The following is an 18,959-nucleotide window of genomic DNA, read 5'->3' as shown; positions in this document are numbered from 1 at the left end:
TATAATATTAATTATAGCTCCAGGCACTCTGACAAACAATTATGAGGATAAGCTTTACCGTCCCTGAGTGTGGTGGCTACTCTGTAATTCCAGAACTTTAATGGTGGATGCAAGAGGATCAGGAAGTCAAGGCCAGTCTCAGTCACATAGCAAATTCAAGGCCAGCCAGGACTGCATGAAAACTGTTTAAAAATAATTAACTAGATAAAAGGATAAGCAGGTATTATTACTTTCAGAAGACAAGTTGGATGAAAAAATAGGAAAGCTGGGATTCAGTGCAAATCCTTCTCTTGGCGCAGGCACTGTCTCTTTGGGTACTTGCGAACTCATCTGCTGTTAAACAATAAAACAATAGCTAACTCTTTAGGAAACGCTGCTGGTGTTTGGTGCTGGTTTGGAAACTTGGTTTCGGAGAGTCCAGTTTTTAATCTTTCTACAAGCTTAGCCTAATTGACAATTATTAATGGGAATATTTATGTACAACATACTTCAATTTTATTGGAAAAATGTGAAGTGTCCCTCCCGACTACCATTTCAGTGTAGCCAATCTCCTCCCCTGGCCTCCATTCTCCTGCAACTTTGTTTCATCTCGCATACCAGCTACTGGGGTAACCACTCAGCATCTTAATTACAAAGACTTTCTATGGTCTCTAGCAAAGCCGTATTATTTAATGAGCCATGGAAATACTGTAAGAGAAATTGGAGACTTATTTTGTTTAGTTTTTAATTAAGCTGTAGTGGTATTGTGTAACATGCTATTCAAACAACGATATTTACCAAGAGTCCTGTGATATTCTAAGCTGTTTATACTAAGGCAGTACCTTCTACTATGGACATTCTGGATGTCGACAAGAATGATGCCATTGTTTAAGAAAAAAAGAGACAATAGCTCACATTTCAACATGCCAGATAAGACATGAAACAGCTAAGAATTTGGAGCTCATGTGTGAACTCTCAACTAGATAATCTATCCATGAAGGGTGATTGCTCAGAATTAAATGCAGAAGAATCAGTTTAACTGCTCAGCGTGTGCGTAAACTTGATCCTCTGAGTTAATGAGTTCGTGACATTTATCAGTAGCTGACGGAGGGAGAAAACCACCTCAATGCTTAATTCTAAATCAGGTTTTCACTAATTAAACTGAAGATATATTTGGTTTTAAAAATATGTGTTTCTCTGAAAGCATTTATGAGATTTTGATTTTGTGGATTTTATGCTTCTAACAAGAATTATAGAACCCTCATACCAGAAGAGCTCTGGAAGATTAAGTCAAATATATTATTTCATAATGTGTTATAAACAAAAGGGATATAATTAAAATCAGCAAGCTCCACTGTGGTGTGGCAGAGATAATGACTGTGTGTCACCAAGTTGCAAAGGAAATGCATGAGCATGCAAGCCACCATATCTGCATATAATTAAGAAATGTAAGTCAAGCAGAATTAGAGGGTGCAGCATTAGATCCCGACAGCAAAGCACAGGCCTCTGCTACAGCTCTCAGGACCAACCTATGGCTTCTATCAGTTAGTCCCATTACATCTAATGAGCTTTTCAAAATCCATACATATACATTATTAAAACAGTCATAGGCCTCTTTTGGTATTGTGCATGTTTCATTAAAAATGATGATAGAGTGAGACAAAGAAGATCTTAGTTCTTTACATTGACTAATGATAGGTTAACTTGTCTCAAAATGTCATGTTGAACAGCTCGATTTCAAAGAGTATCTTACCAAAGAGGTTATTTATGGATAATTCAACCTGGGAATTACTCTTACAGCAATGTGTTAATTTAGGAAAAGTTTTATTTTGCTTGTATACTCTTTGGAAACCTTAAATATTTATTAGTTACTCCTTAATTCTTTTATGTTTATTTTATTTTATGTGCATGTCTGTGCACCACGTTTGTGCCTGATGCTTGTGAAGGACAGAAGAGGGCACCAGATGTCCTGGGCATGAAGTTACAGATGTTTGGGAGCTAGCTACCCTGTGGGCACCAAGCCCGTTACTAGTTACTTTTTTAGAGTATTTTTATTCAGAAAGTTACAAGTTATGAAAAACTTAAATATATTTTCTAAAATCTGAACCATGAATATCCTGTGCAGTGCTCCTTCCAGACTCTCTGGGATTGCAACTATATGGTTCTTTGTGTTCAACTCTAGAGTTTAGATTTTGGTGGGTTTGAAGAGAGGCTCACTTGAGAGAGCATAGCTCATTCCACAGCTCCTGCCCAGAGGCTCTGAGCATCCCATCATTTCAAGGGCTGAACAAAACAGAAACGGTTCTTCCCATGCCCTGACTTTCCGCAGAAATATGAGTTCTTAATGACTTTATCTTCAAAGAAGTGAATTCAAAAATCTAAGTTCCAGATATAAACTTATATCAATGATGTAGAAGAACTTAGCCTAAAAATATTTAAAAACAGTGTTATCAGATACTACAACTTGTTGGGTAAATGTAAAATGTGTGCCTACATGTATGTGTGCATTTTCTTATTAAGCAAATGTCCTAAGGGAAGCCACAATGACTGTGTATTAACAAATTGTATTACATTTACTATTGCTTTAAGTAGATATTACTGATGGTCATGATACTCAGAATTCTGAAATTAGCCAGGAGCAGGACACTTGGGCATTGTTTCAGTTTGTTTCCTATTGCTGTGATAAAACACCATAACCAAAGCAACTTGGAGAGAAAAGGGTTTATCGCAGCTTGTACTTGCAGTCCGTCATGAATGGGAGTCAGAAACTGCAACAGAAGCCAGGGGAGAATGCTGTTTACTGGCTTTCTCCCACTGGCTTGCTCAGCCTGCTTTCTTATACAGGACAGCACCACCTGCCAGGGTTGGCACTCCCCCCGCCCAGTGGGCTGCCCCTCCCCCATGTCAGTCATTATTCAAGATAATAGCCTACAGACTTGCCTACAGGCCAATCTGATGGAGGTGTTTTCTCGATTGAGCTTCCTCTTCCCAGAAAACTCTAGCTTGTGTCAAGGACACAAGAAATGTACCAACACGAGCATATATCATTTTACCAGTGCCCTTCTTGAAAGCTTCACTTATACAACTTATTTATAGCAGGTAATGAATAAATGTGAAGTTGTATTCAATTTCACAGAGGTTTTCTTAGGAAAAGTGCCAAGGGGTATGGGTATGTCTCATTGTTACAGTAGCAATAACTGTGATTTCCAATGACATGTGTGCCCACTGAGAAGCCCACCATTCTCCAAAAGATGGTTCCAAATCCATGATCACAAAAATGATCCTGGGTAAAGTCAGTGGACCTCAGAAAGCAAAAATAATGTTTGAAATGGAATTGTAGGGAGAAAAAGGGTTAATAGGGTGAGCAGCAAACTAGAGTACGTGGGATTGTAGTGACAAGAATGAACTATATGTGTGCATGAAACTGTCAAAGAAAAATTCAATACAAGTTTTTAGAAACTCATTTTAATAAGTGATTTCTTGCTGTTCATATTAACAAGGATGTATTGACTACTTCGGAATACTGTCTTTTCTCCTTAATTGAACTCCATGTGGTTTCATTGTGTGAAGGTAACAACTATCTGATTCCAAATGCTTCTGAGGGAGCCCAGGTCAGTGAGCTCCAAGATGAACAACCTGTAGATGTGTGTGGCTATGGAAGAAAACCATTGACGGCTGTTGCGTGTGCTCTGGACTTGGTACAGTTGGTCCTAGGAATTCTTCCCAGTACAAGAGAAGAATTACGTCCAATGAGAAAAGAGACCAAGAGCATTTAAATTGGAATCTGGCTGAGCAAACATTATTGATTGTAATGTACATCATTATATATACACAAGCTTTTCTTTCCCACTTCCCTGGTCCAAGAAGAATTCTTTCTTATTCTCCTTTTTAATACTATAGAAATAAATTCTGCTTCAAATTTCTCATAGTATATAAAAGTTGTGTAAAATACATATCAGCAATTAATAGCTTTTCATCCCAACAGGTAATGTACAGCAGCAAGTTTATTGTTTATGTGTATATCAATTTTGTTTTAAATATATGCTGGGATGCAAAGGCAGGATTGAATGTAGAATTAGGAAGACAGGCACAGAGCCTGGAAAATGATTTTTTAACAGTTTTTTTTTTCTATTAACAGCACTTTACTTGAAAATATTCCCATTCAGCAGCAGATTTTGAGGTTTGGTGCAGTGAAGGGGAAATTTGTTCCTCTGACACATTTATTCTTTTAATCGTTATTCATTTGTCAAACTCGCACTGAGTGCCTCTGTATTTGCAGTGGCAGAAAGATTGATTTTGACAGTTGTTTCTAATGCTTATTCATTTAACTAGATTCTCATGCAGTGGCATTCTGGGTATGTTTTCCTTAAACTGAAGATCCCTGAGATACTGCAGGTGTGGACCTGTGGATTTTTCTAGAGCCTTTGCAGACCCTGGCATGACAAAATATATATAACAGTGGCAGAGAGGAGAAGAGGGAGTCATTTGAAGTGTGAAATTTACCTAACCATTAGTTAATACCCTTGGCTGTGGTATTATGAATTATATATATTATATGTGTGTGTGTGTGTGTGTGTGTGTGTGTGTGTGTAATCAAGTTGTCCCAGAGAGCAATGTATCTACCATGTATTTTGCCTCAATATTTGATGTGAAGATTCTCACTTAAAGCAACTGTTTGACTCATTTTAGAATTCTGCCAAATCTAAGTAGGGTGATAACAGGTCAAGGAAATTCCACTTGTATATATTCTCCTCAGCCTCCATGCGTTTTTCCCCACAGTTCCAAAGACAGCTCCCAGCAATGTGAGTGGAAGGAGTGGAAGAAGGCACGAATTGGTTATCGCCTGGGAGGTAAAAACAATTTCTTCACAAGTATCACAACAGGTTGTTTTCTTGGAAACTAAGGCTGTACACAGAGACTCTGCCCTGGTAAAAGATGGGATGTTTCTGTTTGAATGAAGAAATAGTCTGAGGATCTGCTCCTCAGATGAATGTGGCCTAGGAAAATCCTCTTCATCCTCACCCCAGATCCCAGATGACCTTTGCTAAGTCCTTGGTGTGCTGGCTGTCGCACAGGCTCTCTCAGAATGAAGGCTGACTCTTCAAGCATGTCCCTTGTAAATCACTACGGGCACTTAGATTACTAGTGCAGTGTTAGTTCTTTCTGAAGCAAGTAGCCACTTGGACTTCACTGGAAATCGAATCCATGAGAGAGAAAGGACACCACCACACTGAGTACTTGGTCCCTGGTCTATCTCAACTCACAACACAATCCTGCTGTGAGTGAAGTTTCCTAATTCTATAGCCTGAAACTAAGTTAATGCTCTGTCAGCTTCCCTGACAATTAGAACTGGGATCAGAATTCCGAGTTTGTGTTACATTACAGAGCTCATCATACAATCTCCAAATCCTTTTGCTAATAAAAACAATGAGGATGGAATAAGTGTGAAAGATTCACTTTTCCATGAAGCTAATTTTCTTCTTGCCATTATATAACTAATTACAAAATGTAGCTATGCAGCTAATGAACTCCATCCTAACCATGAAAAATTGGTCATGTTTGTTGAAGAAATAAAACAGTCTTAGAAAGCAGTGAAAATATGTGGATAAGCAGGAAGCTTCCATCAACACATTTTCTGTCATATTTTTCTATCCATTCCTTTCATAAATAAAACTTTATGCCTTGTGTTAATATTTCTGTAGAAGGATTTATTTCCCCACATCTGACCCCCATTGACCCTCCTATGACCTTGACTTAATAATAGACTTTGTCTCTTCCTCCACTCAGTACACAGTTTTTCTTTAAATCAGATTTCAAGCTTTAAAAATTAACACATAATTCCTGGATATCTGCAAGGCATTGTATACTCTACTAGTGAGTGGCTAGTGGCTTCCCTCCATTGCTTTGTCCATTTAGTTACTTCTGTCTATAACATGCGTTTGAAACCTTTAAAGAAATCTAAATGTAAGCCATGTATTTCATGAGAAGTTTTTAAAAATATGTAATTGTCCAGAGTGGATTTGTTTGTTTTTGCACATTAAGAAAACAGACACAAAAGAAAAGAACACTGGAAAATAGGTCATGAATTCATCTCTCTTTGATTTGATCTACTGAGTGCTCTGCAGAGCATTATCTAGAGATGACAGACTCACAACTCCACATTATGACAATTGTCCCTAGCATGCTCTATTCTATGATAGAGTCCAAGGATCGGCAGTTCATATACATGACTAACTGGAGAAAACTTGTTTCACTTCAACAGTTTTCAATACTCTGGTGTGTCTCCTTGGATACCAACTGATATAATTCCACTTTTTATCTTGTACCTTTAAAGCCAATGCACACATGCTATCTTAGCTTCCAGCATATTAAAAAGTTCTGAAACTCTTTGCTGTAGTTCACCGTAACTTTTGTAAAACTAAGTATTAAGAGGAAGTGTTTCTCAGCAAGTTGTTACACTGATTGTTAACTGTACTATCCTTCTTTAGCCGGTGTCAGAAGAGTTTCAAAATGGGGAAGGCTTTGGCTACATCGTGGCATTCAGACCTAATGGAACACGTGGCTGGAAGGAGAAGATGGTAACGTCTTCTGAGGCTTCAAAGTTCATTTACCGAGATGAAAGTGTCCCCCCGCTCACACCCTTTGAAGTCAAAGTTGGTGTTTATAATAATAAAGGTGACGGACCCTTCAGTCAGATTGTGGTCATCTGTTCAGCTGAGGGAGGTCAGTGTCTTTACCCTGTGTCTTTTGCATTTCAATGTTTTGGTTTGGTTTTCTAATGAGGCGTTGTGAGAATGTTTTAGAAAATATTGGTATGCCAGTGGTTGAAAATATCACTCATAATCCCATTATAGTTGTTAGATAGTTTATGAAACTTTTCCCAAAGTCATCTGTCTTAAAACAGTCTGCATACGTTGATTTGTGTTTTTTGTTCACTAATAATGTATAACCAACATGTTTCCACTAAGTGGATAATTTCAGTAATCTATAAACTGTGTTCTTTTCTCTGGATATTTTAATATCTCTCTCTCTCTCTCTCTCTCTCTCTCTCTCTCTCTCTCTCTCTCTGTGTGTGTGTGTGTGTGTGTGTGTGTGTGTGTGTGTGTTGAACCTAACTGAAGATTCCATTGACGTAACTAATAAACAATTATGTCTAACCAATGTGTAAACCACTACTGATAAAGAAGTCTCCAGCACAGCTTTCTGTTAGAAATTTGTCCCCACACCTTGAAATCCTTGTCACATTCTTGGACAAATGTCACTAAAGAGAAAGAGAAATGGAGGAGCAGAGGAACAAAGGAGCCTGTCAAAGCTTAGGCATCTTATGAAAGAATGAATTGCACAGCTCTCCATAAAACCCTTGATCTTTCACGTGGTCATCACATGCATGAACTCATTTTAGTCTTATGCACCTAGATGGGGTAACATCTAGTAAGTAAGTGTGCTCATTTCACAGGAGAATAAACTGAAAACCAGCCACTCTATAGGTACTGTGGCTAAACCATAAACCCAGCTTCTGCTGTCAAGATCCTGAGTCTCCAATAAGCTTAAATACAAAAGCGCAATTTTTCTAAGAGAAAGTAGGATACATCTTAGCTTTCTCCCTTACTTTCTCTTTTCAAGTGTGGGATTTCAATGGGCCCAGCAAATAAAAGATAATGATGATGATGATGATGATGATAATAATAATAATAATGCAGAATATATTGCACAAAGGCAGCAGCTGTTTGACCTTTTAAACGAGCAAGGTCAATATTGAGTCTTGTGCTTCTTTCAAGCCCACATGTGTGGCTTGAATACCTCAAGAGAGTTATTAATATTTTTTGTGCTATGAGCTTCATGGGAAGAAATAAATAAGGTCATTTGAATGTAGACGAACAAAGGCAGTGCTTGATTTATGTAAGATACACTTTCTGACAAAAGCTGTCATGCCTCTTTGTAATACAGAGCCAAACTCTGAAGCTGGAGCAAAATTTTATCCTAGTAGAAGAGCAGCTAGGAAGGTGAAGAACCAAGTCATGAACTATAGGAGTCCCGCTAAGATATCCATGCACTTAGCATCTCGAGTTGTGTTGGAGAGAGCCCTGCCATGCATGCCTCCTCGCGCGCGTGTGTGTGTGTGTGTGTGTGTGTGTGTGTGTGTGTGTGTGTGTGTGTGTGTGTGTGAGAGAGAGAGAGAGAGAGAGAGAGAGAGAGAGAGAGAGACTTGCCTAATTTAAAAAAAGTAAGAGGTCATAATTTCAAGCCCAGTCTTGAGGAGCCTCAGAACCAGGCCCAGATGCATATTACTAGACATCAGGCTTGTGAAGTAAAGAGGGTAAGTGGTACAGCTGGGCTTTTCACCACAGTATAGGAATAAAAGCATATGCACTGGGACAGCGGAAATGGATCCCTTTTTGAAGAATGCATCCCGCTTTTGCAGAGGGCCCACAACCACATGTAGTCCAGCTTGAGCTCCAAGGGATCCGATGCCCTCTTCTGGTCTCTCAGTCACTGAACTCAAGTACATATACACCTACACAGCAGCTTACAAATAATTTTTTAAAAAAAATCTTCTTTTTGAGCACATGCTTTGCCCTGTACTATCTCACTGGGAATACACACAGTAAATATGACATGTATGATTTCTCACTCCTAAAAGCTATTTGGTAGTACATATTTTACCAGAAAGTGCATATCATTGTTGTTTTAAATTTGCTTCAAACTGACTACCAAGCAAGCACATGGCAGTAGAGCTCACCTCTCTCTCTCTCTCTCTCTCTCTCTCTCTCTCTCTCTCTCTCTCTCTCTCTTCTCTCTCTTTCTGTCTCTCTTTTCACATTTTTGGACTGTGAGCCCTTAAACTTGAAATGGTTTGCCTTTGGATTTTTCTCTTTCAAGTTAGACAGGAAACATGCATATTTCCTTTCAAAGACATTGAGGTTGTTACTACAAAATATTTCATTGTAACACTTCATTTGTCAATGAAAATATGAAAGATACCAGTCAACAGTATGTACAGCTTTCCTTTGTTCTAACAGAGAGAAACAGAGAGAGAGAGAGAGAGAGAGAGAGAGAGAGAGAGAGAGAATTTTATCACTAATTCAGTTTACAAAGTTGGAATTTTTGTGAAGCTTAAGGGTTTGCATCATTAAATCACATCAGTTAGAAAACAGAACAGAGGAACGAAGGAACCATCTCCCTTCACCTGCACTACAATGCAGTCACTCTTAGTGTGATCATAAGTAGATTATCTGAAATCTAAATTTCTCTTCCTTGACAGTGAAGGTTTTGAATTAGAACAGTTCCAGAATGCTCATAATGCAGAAATTAAAATTCCACCTCCTTGTTCTATATTCTGAAGTACTCTTTAATTTTTCCAAAGAGACAATAACAACAGGCCAACTTTTGCTATGTAAGCAAAAGGGGAAATTTCGTTCTCTTTTAGCCACTTGGCAAATGCCTTTGTTTGAACAGGAGTGACCATTTCAAAGATGTAATGCTACCACTCAAGACTTTAGACCAAGAGAATCATGAATTCAGTGCCAGCCTAGGCTATGCAGTGAGACTATCAAAAGCAAAACCCATCCATAAGTGCTGTGTTCATTCCTCAAACCCATAATCCTTTTTTGCTTCCTTCTCAAGAAAGCCTACAGAAATGTGGGTGAGAATTACATTGTTGAAAGCAAAATGTTGCCCATATTTGACCTATTAAAGGGGGTCACTTCTATTGATATTATCTAAATCATTTGAGGTTTGAATTGACTCTCACATTTCTGAGATTAGCTGTTTTTCTCAAGTACTATCAGGAATGTTCCAGGTGGTTCTTCTAATAACACCCTTGAGCCTTTGGAAATTTTCAGTGTTTATGCAGCAGAAGCAGCAAGGCTCTGATGTGCCAAGTGGCCACTGATGTGTACCTGGAAAAAAACTTGTCTGCTGGGATTTCCACAGGTGCTTCATAGGTAAATCACACTTCCAACCTTTATGCCAAGGAAGAATTTTGTATCACTAACCCTAGTTCCACTATTGATCTTTAGGGTATGATTCACCCTTATTTTGGAACCAAACCCATCTTTTTAAAAGAATTCCAAAGTTCTGATGTTGATATTAAAATGCATAGTAAAGTTGGGTGAAGTTGGACATGCCTATAATCCCAGCACTGGGGGAGCTAAGGCAGGAGGATTGACAGTGGGAGGCCAGCCTGGACTCTTAAGTTAATGGCAGGCTGACGAGATGACTCAGCTGTTAGGAGCATGCACTGCTCTTGCAGAGAGAGGACCAGTTTTGTTCCTCAGCACCCACATCAAACCCCTGAGAACGTCATTCACTCCAGCTCCAGATGGTCTAATGCCCTCTGCTGGCCTCCAGGGTACTGCACTTGTGTGCACAAACCCACACTCAGAAATTCCTGTATACTCAAAGTCTTAAAAGGTTTTAAATTAAAAATAATAACAAATTACATCCAAAATCTTAGTAAAAATGTTTTTTAAAGTGATTTCTTCCCAAGATAAAAAACATTAAATCAATGATTCATGCTCAATTTTGTATTTCTAGAAAAACTTCATAGTTCAACTCATATCTGTTTGCTCTCAGCTTCTCATTACTCTAACTTTGGGTAAGAAGAACCAGAGCATTCAATTACATCCATCAGGAAAGCAGAAAAAATTCCATAGCCATTAATCACAGATTGGAAGATTTGTTTATTTGTAATGTTCTACAGATTTTTCTAGCATTTGGGGCTTCTGTCTCTTCAGGTGAATTGCATGGCTCTTGTTGTTATTAAATTGAAGTTGCTCCTCATCTGAAGAAACTAGTTTGCAGTTGTCCCTTGAAAACAGGGCAATCAGCACTCAAATTAAAGCCCAGCGCTCACAAGGTGGCATTCTCCAGATCGGCTCTTGGCTGAAACTGAGCTCAGTGGGATTTATGTGAAGTCAGAAATTTATAAATTGGCATATTAGTTATAAAATATAAGGAATAATCGCCCGTCTGTGCTGTGTGATCCATATGGATTAGTGACTATAAAAGTTCAATGGTGCTGTCTTCACCGAATTTTTAACTAATGAAACCATAACCCTTCTCCCACAGTTTATTAGACTCCTCTTTGATTAATGCTGCTGCTACCCATCCTGGGAAGTCAGATGTATAATCAATATTACAAGCACATCCCCCCCCCCCAAATCACTAGGAGGACTCCAGCTGCTGGGTCACTTAACACAGATGTATCATCTAAATTCATGAGCATAGTAATTCTGTTCTAAATTTTAATCTAACTGTTACTGAAATCTATCAATCAATGTATCCACTATGTATCCCCAGATTGGAGTGGAGGAGCTATCCACAGCCCACATCACACCCTAAGCAAGAGGAGAGTTTTTCAAATCTCTACCTAATAGACAGAGCCTAGCATATTTGCCAAAATAAGATTCTGAACTTTAATCAACTTACCTAAGTGCAAAGTCAAGAGTAGGAGTTGGGTTTTGTTTGTTTGTTAGTTTAATCCTGTGATATACAAGGTCAGGAGAGTTTGAACACGCTCAAACATGACATGGCCTATGAGGAGCCCCGTACAACTTGGTCCAAAGTTACCCAGAATCCCATGCAATAGGAATGAAGACCATAGCTGATAAGCCTGTGATGGAGTTTAGTAGGCAGTCCCTGGGTTTCTGTAGATTCTGACAACACCTAGAAGTGGAAGGCTTGAGTAAGAAGCCCAATACTAAACCTTGAAAAAGGTTAGTAGTTAAAAGGCAATGGAAGAGCCAAGGGAGGGGTGAGGACAATGGCTCAGTAGAGAAGATGTCTACCACCCATGTGCGAGGACTTGAGTTCTGATTCTGAGCACCCACATAGCATGCCAGACATGATAACATGTACCTGCATCTGCAGCCCTGGGAAAGCAGACAGGGAGATCCCTGGGGCTTGCTGGTCAGCTAATCTAGCCAACTGGAGAGCTTCAGGTTCAGTGAGAAACCTTGTCACAAATTGACAAGGACTGGATGATAATATGGCTCTGCAGGTAAAAACACTGAGCAAGCCTGGTTACCCGAGGTTGATGTCCAGCCTGAAGGTGGAAGCGGAGAACCACTTCCCAGAAGTCGCCCTCTGATATCCATGTGAAAACACACTCACACACATCATGTTCATACACAGTGATGGCAACAATTAAAAACATGAGGTGGAGAGTGACAGAGGACAAGTTCACTGTCAGCTTCTGGCTCCATACCCATGCACGTGATACATGCATACATGAAATCATATATGCTATAAGCACATACACACAGAAAACAACTACAGTACTTTTAAAAGCAATGGTAGACATCATGTGTGCAAAGTCAAGTGGACTGACAGCAGCAGGGGAGTAGAGTCTGTGCCTGGACTCCAAGCCTCCCTTCACCATTTAGCAGCTGTGCGATGGCTTCCGTAGTCCCTCTACCCCTCTTTGAAAAGTAATTGCATAATATGTAATAGTTTTGTTGGGCTATTTAATACATGTCTGGAATTAACAAGTCTCAGAACATAGTAAATCCTTTTCTAAAAGAGTCAATTATGACTACTTTGAATTCTTTCCTTTATCTATTGTGTTTATGTTCAAGTGCATTATGGGTATGATTAATTATATTCTCCCATCCCTCTCTCAGTCTTCAGAGGCAATTGAATAGTAAAAGAATAAGTTAAATTGGATTCCTTTAAATTCCTTTCTCTACCCCAAAACTTGACTCTTTAGAAACTGAGAGTAATGGGCAGGGGATGGTTCAGAGGTTGAAACACTTGTGGCCAGAAGGGAGGACCAGAGTTCAAACCTCCAGAACCCACACAAATGCCAGGCACCAAAGGGGGAGGCAGAGCATCTCTGCAGCAAGATGGCTGTCAGGGCAAGCTCTGGGTTTTATTGAAAGACTGCCTGAAAGAGTAAGTTTAAAAACTTATAGAGGCAAATTCCTGATACCAACATCAGTTCTTCACATATAAAGATGTGCACCCACATACATATTTATGAGACAAAGAAAAGAAACTGAGAGCTGATTCTTTGTTGCCAAGTTTAAAATCAGTAAAGAATGTTTAAGACTGTCCCCCATGAGCAGATTGGGAGAGGGGCACTTTCAGAAGCACCATTAGAATGAAGCAGCCTTTCCCCAAAAAAATCTAGAAAATTTTAATTTTGTAGGATATATTAGATTGACACATTGGCTTAAACTGATTTGCTTGAACCCTCAAAGCCCATTGGCCATGTGCTCCTGACTTCTGATCCAAGCAACTTTCTTAAAGTCTGTCATGGTGTCTCTCCCTCATGTGGCTGCCGTGGACTTGCAGACAGAACAGGAGATCCCAGCCAAAGATTCTGTCATCTGGCCAGTTATTCTTGTCTGCAGACACACACTTTGTCAGTTCAACTATAAACAGTGCATAGTGCCCTAGCCCCTGGCAGTGGGACCAGGATCTGTCCCTGGTGCATGAGCTGGCCTTCTGGAGCCCATTACTTATGGTTGGGTGCCTTGCTCAGCCTTGATACAGGGGGAAGAGGCTTAGTCCTGCCTCAACTGAATGTACCAGGCTTTGCTGACTCCTCATTGGAGGCCTTATCTTTTCAGAGGAGGTGATGGGAAGGTGAGTTGGAGGGGAGAGGCTGAGGGTAGCAGAAGGAGGGATGAGAGGGGGATCTGTGGTTGATATGTAAAATGAATATTTTTTAATAAATAAAAATATGTAATTAAAAAAAGTACACAGCAGAGTGTTGGAATAACCAGGCCAAGACCACGCTTTTTCCCATGCTGAAATTCCAGCTCAGGTCAGCAAGGGTGGACTTTCGATGCTGTTTTGATCTAGAAGGTGAACTGTCTTGAGGCAGTTTGTCCACACTCATTCAGGTGATGCAACTGTAACTCACACCCCCAGGGAATCAGCGGTGACACATCAGGATCACTCTGACCTGAATTTAAAATCCTTCAAGCTTTTCTGTGGAAAGTCAAGTGCTTGTTTGGGAAGGAGTTCCTAACCATCTCTCGTGTTCTTTTAGAATGTTCTTTTTTTTTTTATTTAAATTTCAGTTTGAGACATATTTACATGTGTCTGGTGCTCCTGAAAGCTAACAGGGAAATAAGTTCTCTCTGGAGATAAAAAAAGGATAGAAAGGCTGCCACCTAGCCGTGTGTTTTTGTGCTTCTGAAATTATTTATCCCCCTGCAATCATCTCTGACAAAGATGTAATTGCCTCAGTAATATAAAACGCGCATGGAAAGCATTTGGCAAGCGAATCTCTGAGCTGCGTTCATTCTAGAGGGAAGCGGCAAGTAACAGAACGAAAATGGTGTGGCTCCCTTTGAAATGAATCTTCCCCAAACCTGAGCTATCCAGGCACGCGTGCCTCAAAACACATGCCAGCATCCCCTTTAACTACAAAATCGAGATTTTAAAGTCCTGTTAAACAATTTAAAAAGTCACTACATGTCTGCTATCATAATTCTAGAATGAAATAGAAGCTCTTCTCTTTCAAGACAAAAACAACAGATTGAAGAGACTGTAAAGTAGTGTGAGGGACAGTGCTGGGAAAAGAATAGGAAAGAGTTACTGGATCTCAGAATGTGCAATTACTGGATCTCAAAATGAACAGGTACAACTGATACAGTACGACGATCAGTGACAACCTGGGCATTAAAAGCAAATGAATTTTGGCTCAATTATTGCATGTGGGGTGTTTTTTAAGATTTATTTTTAATTATGGGTGTGTTTGCATTTTTAATTGTTGTCTGTGTGTCTCTGTGTGTGTCTGTAACAATGTGTGAGTCTGTGTATCTGAGTGTGTGTGTGTGTTTGTGTGTGTGTGTGTGTGTGTGTGTGTGTGTGTTTGTGTGTGTCTGTGCCTGTGTCTGTGTATCTGTGTCTGGGTATGAGTTTGTGCATATGAGAGCAGTACACAAGGAATCCAGAAAAGGCTCTCGAATTTCCTAGAGTGATAGGAGCTAGAGTGATAGGGAACTGTGAGTCGTCTGGCATGGGTGCTGAGAACGGAACACAAGTCCCCTATCAAAGGACTATCTCTCTCTCCAGTTCCAGCATGTAAATTTTAATGTGAAACTCATCAAAAGAAAACCGTTGCTTAGTACAAATATAAATGTTTTGAAAAGTCTTTTGTACACTTATTTTACAGCAATGAATAGATGTTTTGGGGGTAGTTTTATTTATTTATTTATTCATTCATTACTTTGAGATGGATCTCCAATATCACAAGCTAGCCAGGAAACACCCTGTGTCCAACCTGGAACTCTGATCCTCCCGTCTCTACCTCTCCATTGCTGGATTACACACTTATAGTGCCACCCTACACACTGGACTAGTATCTTTAAGTCAGTAATATTCAAAAGCATTAGTAGATGTGTAACTGTTTTCTCATAGCTAAGAATAGATTTCAGAAAAATATCATTCTTGGTCCCTCATAATGCCTTTTGAAGGTGTTCTTTACAATTGTATCTTTGTTGTATGGTTTCCTGAATCCAGGGGAGGGGAGAATTAATTTGAAGTTAGTACAAAGGTCTACAATTTTTATAGCATAGGATTTTAATATATATAATCTGTACAGAGCTGTTCGACCTAATCTGTGACCTTTATTCTACCATTTCAGATAATACGTGTTTGTGATAGTATTTATGATTCAGCCATGTCAAAGCTAGAAATATTTCCTTGCTCGTATATCATGTGATGTCAAAGAAAATGCACTTCTTGATGGATGTCAGTCAGACACTGTGTATTAGAAAAAATAGTGTGAAAGGTCACTGAGCATAGAAACAAATGGAGAGGTGTTTTTTAACAGCAGCACTGAGACCTTCAGGGACTGTTCTACTCTGTCTGTACCTGTCATAAAAGTCAATAAATACCTTTTAAATATCAGAGTACATAACACATTTCTCCCATGATCACAGAAATGGAGTTTTGTGGCAAAAACATTTAATGAAATTTAGACTCCCTCTTTGATTACACAAGATAAATATAGTATTACCATATGTTTGTTAAATGTGTTTCTATGTTGGAGTTAAATATTTAACAAAAAACCCCTCTAGGTATTTAGCCACTTTTTGACAAATTATGCAACCTTTGAATCCTAAATTCTTTCATCTGTAGTACAGGAGTAAGAAAAACATCATAAAAGCTAGGAATAGTGATAAACACCTGTGATTCCTGTACTCCAAGGGTGAGACAGGAGAGTAACAGTTAAAAGCCAGCCTGTTCTACATAGTGAACACAAGACCAGCCAAGGTTTTACAGCAAGAGCCTGGCTGAAAATACAAAATTAACAAGCAAAAAAGCATATCATATACTTTAGGATTTAGTCTTAATGGGAATAATGCATCTAGCATTTTTAGTACTGTAGTTAACAGTGTTCGTTCACAAAAACATCCATCCCTCTGTGGTTGGAACTAGGTTGCTTCCATAACTTAGCCCCTGAAGCAAATAGATAGATAGATACATAGATACATAGATAGATACATAGATAGATGCATAGATACATAGATAATAAACAAACAAACAAACCCACCAATCCCAGCTGACAGTCTTTGTTGCTAGACTGGATGGACTGCCAGACTGGACTGTTAAGTTGGACTGTTCACTTTTCTGAGAAATGCCCTCCCTGACTCAACGATAGAGGCCTTCTCTCCTCATCATTCTAGATTGTCACTGGTTATTGGTAAGATTCTAATGCAAATTGATCCAACCCAGAGACACAAATAGATCACCTTCTTATTTAGTGTTTTTTCACAATTTCTTTGTAGCATGTCACAAGAATATATTATAGGGATTCAGCTGTATATTAAAGCCATATCTAGAAAACTCAAGGCATTTTTTTCTAGAGGAAGACATTTATCAAGGAATATTTGGTGTTATTCAGCTTTTAATATATATCGGCTGTCTTCTGCTATGAAATTCTTGTGTACCCATATACTACTAGGCCATATGGCAAACAATTTAGCTTCTCAGACCTCCTGCTGATCCAGGTAATACTCTTAAGTGCCTAGGAGACAGGTGGGTTGTAGATGCTTAGCTTTGTTTCTTGTGCAAAGGAAGCTCAGACCATTCTCCCTGCCTTCAGGCCTAGGAGTGCTACAGAGCCATTGACTCAGGACAATAGGGCTTTTTGCATTACAGGATGCAGTAAAGACTGGAGTGGAACTCCTGGCCCAGGCAGAGCTGTGTGGCCAGGGAGAAGAGAAGAAGGCAGAGTTTCTCAGAGCCAGGGGTAAGGAGCAAGGAAGGAAAGATGGAAGATGAAGGAACAGAGGATGAAGATGAGGTCGAAAGCACAGGAGCTTAGTCAGGACTATGACAGGCAGGCCCAGTAGGTACAGAGAAGAGCTGAATATGAGGATGGAGCTGAAGCAGTATAGATAGAATCTTGTGTTAGAAAAATAAAGTAAACAGATGAAAAAGCATGGTGTACATAGGTCCATTTCCCTCAGATAACCCCGCGCTGGATGTGGCATCTTCCCCAGGACCCTGGGAGGGATCTTCTCAGGGCAGGACCTTGGGAAAATTCTGTTACTTCACAACATATTATTCAAAAGTAAGTCAGGAAGACAGGAACAGCTAAGAGACCCTGGAACGGTGCTTGACAGAGATAACACAGGGACTGTGGCTCATCCCTTCCTCCTTTCTTCCTACAGAACCCACTGCTGCCCCCACTGATGTCAAAGCTACGAGTGTATCTGTCTCAGAGATTCTCGTTACATGGAAACACAGTAAGGAGAGTCTCGGAAGACCACAGGGGTTTGAGGTATGAACAGAATTACTGAAAATAAGCCTTTTATTTTGCTGGCACTGTGTCCTACTAAAGAGATGGTTTGATGACACTTTACCAGAATCATATTCCTTTGAAACTTTGCTCTGTGATGAAAGAAAGAAAGAAAGAAAGGAAGGAAGAAAGAAAGAAAGAAAGAAAGAAAGAAAGAAAGAAAGAAAGAAAGAAAGAAAGAAAGAAAGAAAGAAAAAAAGAAAGAAAAAAAAGAAAGAAAGAAAGACTGTTCTCCTGACAAGTATTTTACTTCTCATTAGTTGGCTTATTTTTTTTTGTGATCTCCACACCACTGTGCAAAAATAAAAGAGGGAATGAAATGGAGTCTTGGACAAACCTAGAAACTATCGGTAGGCATTTACTTTTACTGTTTTAAGAAAGAAATAACAGCCTTATAATCATGAATATGCCATATCAACTCAGTGATATCAATTAAGCTTTAGCCTGCACAGGGATTGAAGGATTGTGGGATACCTGTGAGCTTGAGTATTCTAGCTTAAGTACAGGGAGAGCCCAAAAAGCATTTTCAATGGAGTGGCCATATCAAAGTCTGTTTTGTATTAAAAGCCTCTTGGTCTAGAGTGGAGAGAACAGACTTGAGGAGAGCTTCAGAAGGAAAGAGTAGCAGCTGGTCCAGTCAGGTATCAACGAGGGTGCCATTTTCTAGAACTGATGGGAAGTGGACTGTTACTTTAAATGGAAGCACACAGAATTTAATGGTGAATTGGATGTTGGCTATGGAAAAGAAAGTACAGATAATCCCAGGGTTTTATGAACCAGCACACTGGATGACTAACACACAGAAGTCAAAGATTCTGCTTTGGATGTTAAGCTTTATAGGCCTTTATTTCTGATGCTGTTTGTTGTTCTTGTTGTTATACTGTGTTATTGTTGTTTGAGATGAGAGCTCATGTATCCCCAAACTGGTTTCTACTCACTAAGTAGCTGGGGATGACCCTGAACTCCTCCATCACTGAAGTGCAGAAGTGAAAGGCGTACATCACCACACCTTGCTTGTGTGTTATTAGGAATCAAACCAGGGCTTTGAATATGCTAGGAAATCATTCTAGAAACTGAGCTACATTCCCTTGCCTTCTTTATTTCTAGAAGATTAAAGGTTGAGCACTCTATAACTCTGAAGAATGACCAATATTAAATGATGCTTTAAACTTGTATTGGCTGTGGTCACTGTACACTGATAAAGAGGTTACATAGG

The 18,959-nt window shown here is 39.4% G+C and overlaps 1 protein-coding gene across 1 annotated transcript in view; it reads left to right on the top strand.

Moving 5' to 3' along the window:
- Cntn5 (contactin 5) overlaps positions 1-18,959 on the top strand; it is a 1,160,177-nt gene that overhangs the window by 1,105,431 nt on the left and 35,787 nt on the right. The window contains exons 19-21 of the mRNA XM_042280381.2: positions 4,759-4,829; positions 6,468-6,702; positions 17,616-17,725. Of these exons, the coding sequence (XP_042136315.1) occupies positions 4,759-4,829; positions 6,468-6,702; positions 17,616-17,725 (416 nt within the window). The remainder of the gene's footprint in view (positions 1-4,758; positions 4,830-6,467; positions 6,703-17,615; positions 17,726-18,959) is intronic.

The sequence above is a fragment of the Peromyscus maniculatus genome, chromosome 7 (assembly GCF_049852395.1).
Source record: "Peromyscus maniculatus bairdii isolate BWxNUB_F1_BW_parent chromosome 7, HU_Pman_BW_mat_3.1, whole genome shotgun sequence".
Taxonomy (NCBI): Eukaryota; Metazoa; Chordata; class Mammalia; order Rodentia; family Cricetidae; genus Peromyscus; species Peromyscus maniculatus.
Note: the sequence above shows the minus strand (reverse complement) of the source record. Positions and strands in the feature narration are given on the sequence as shown.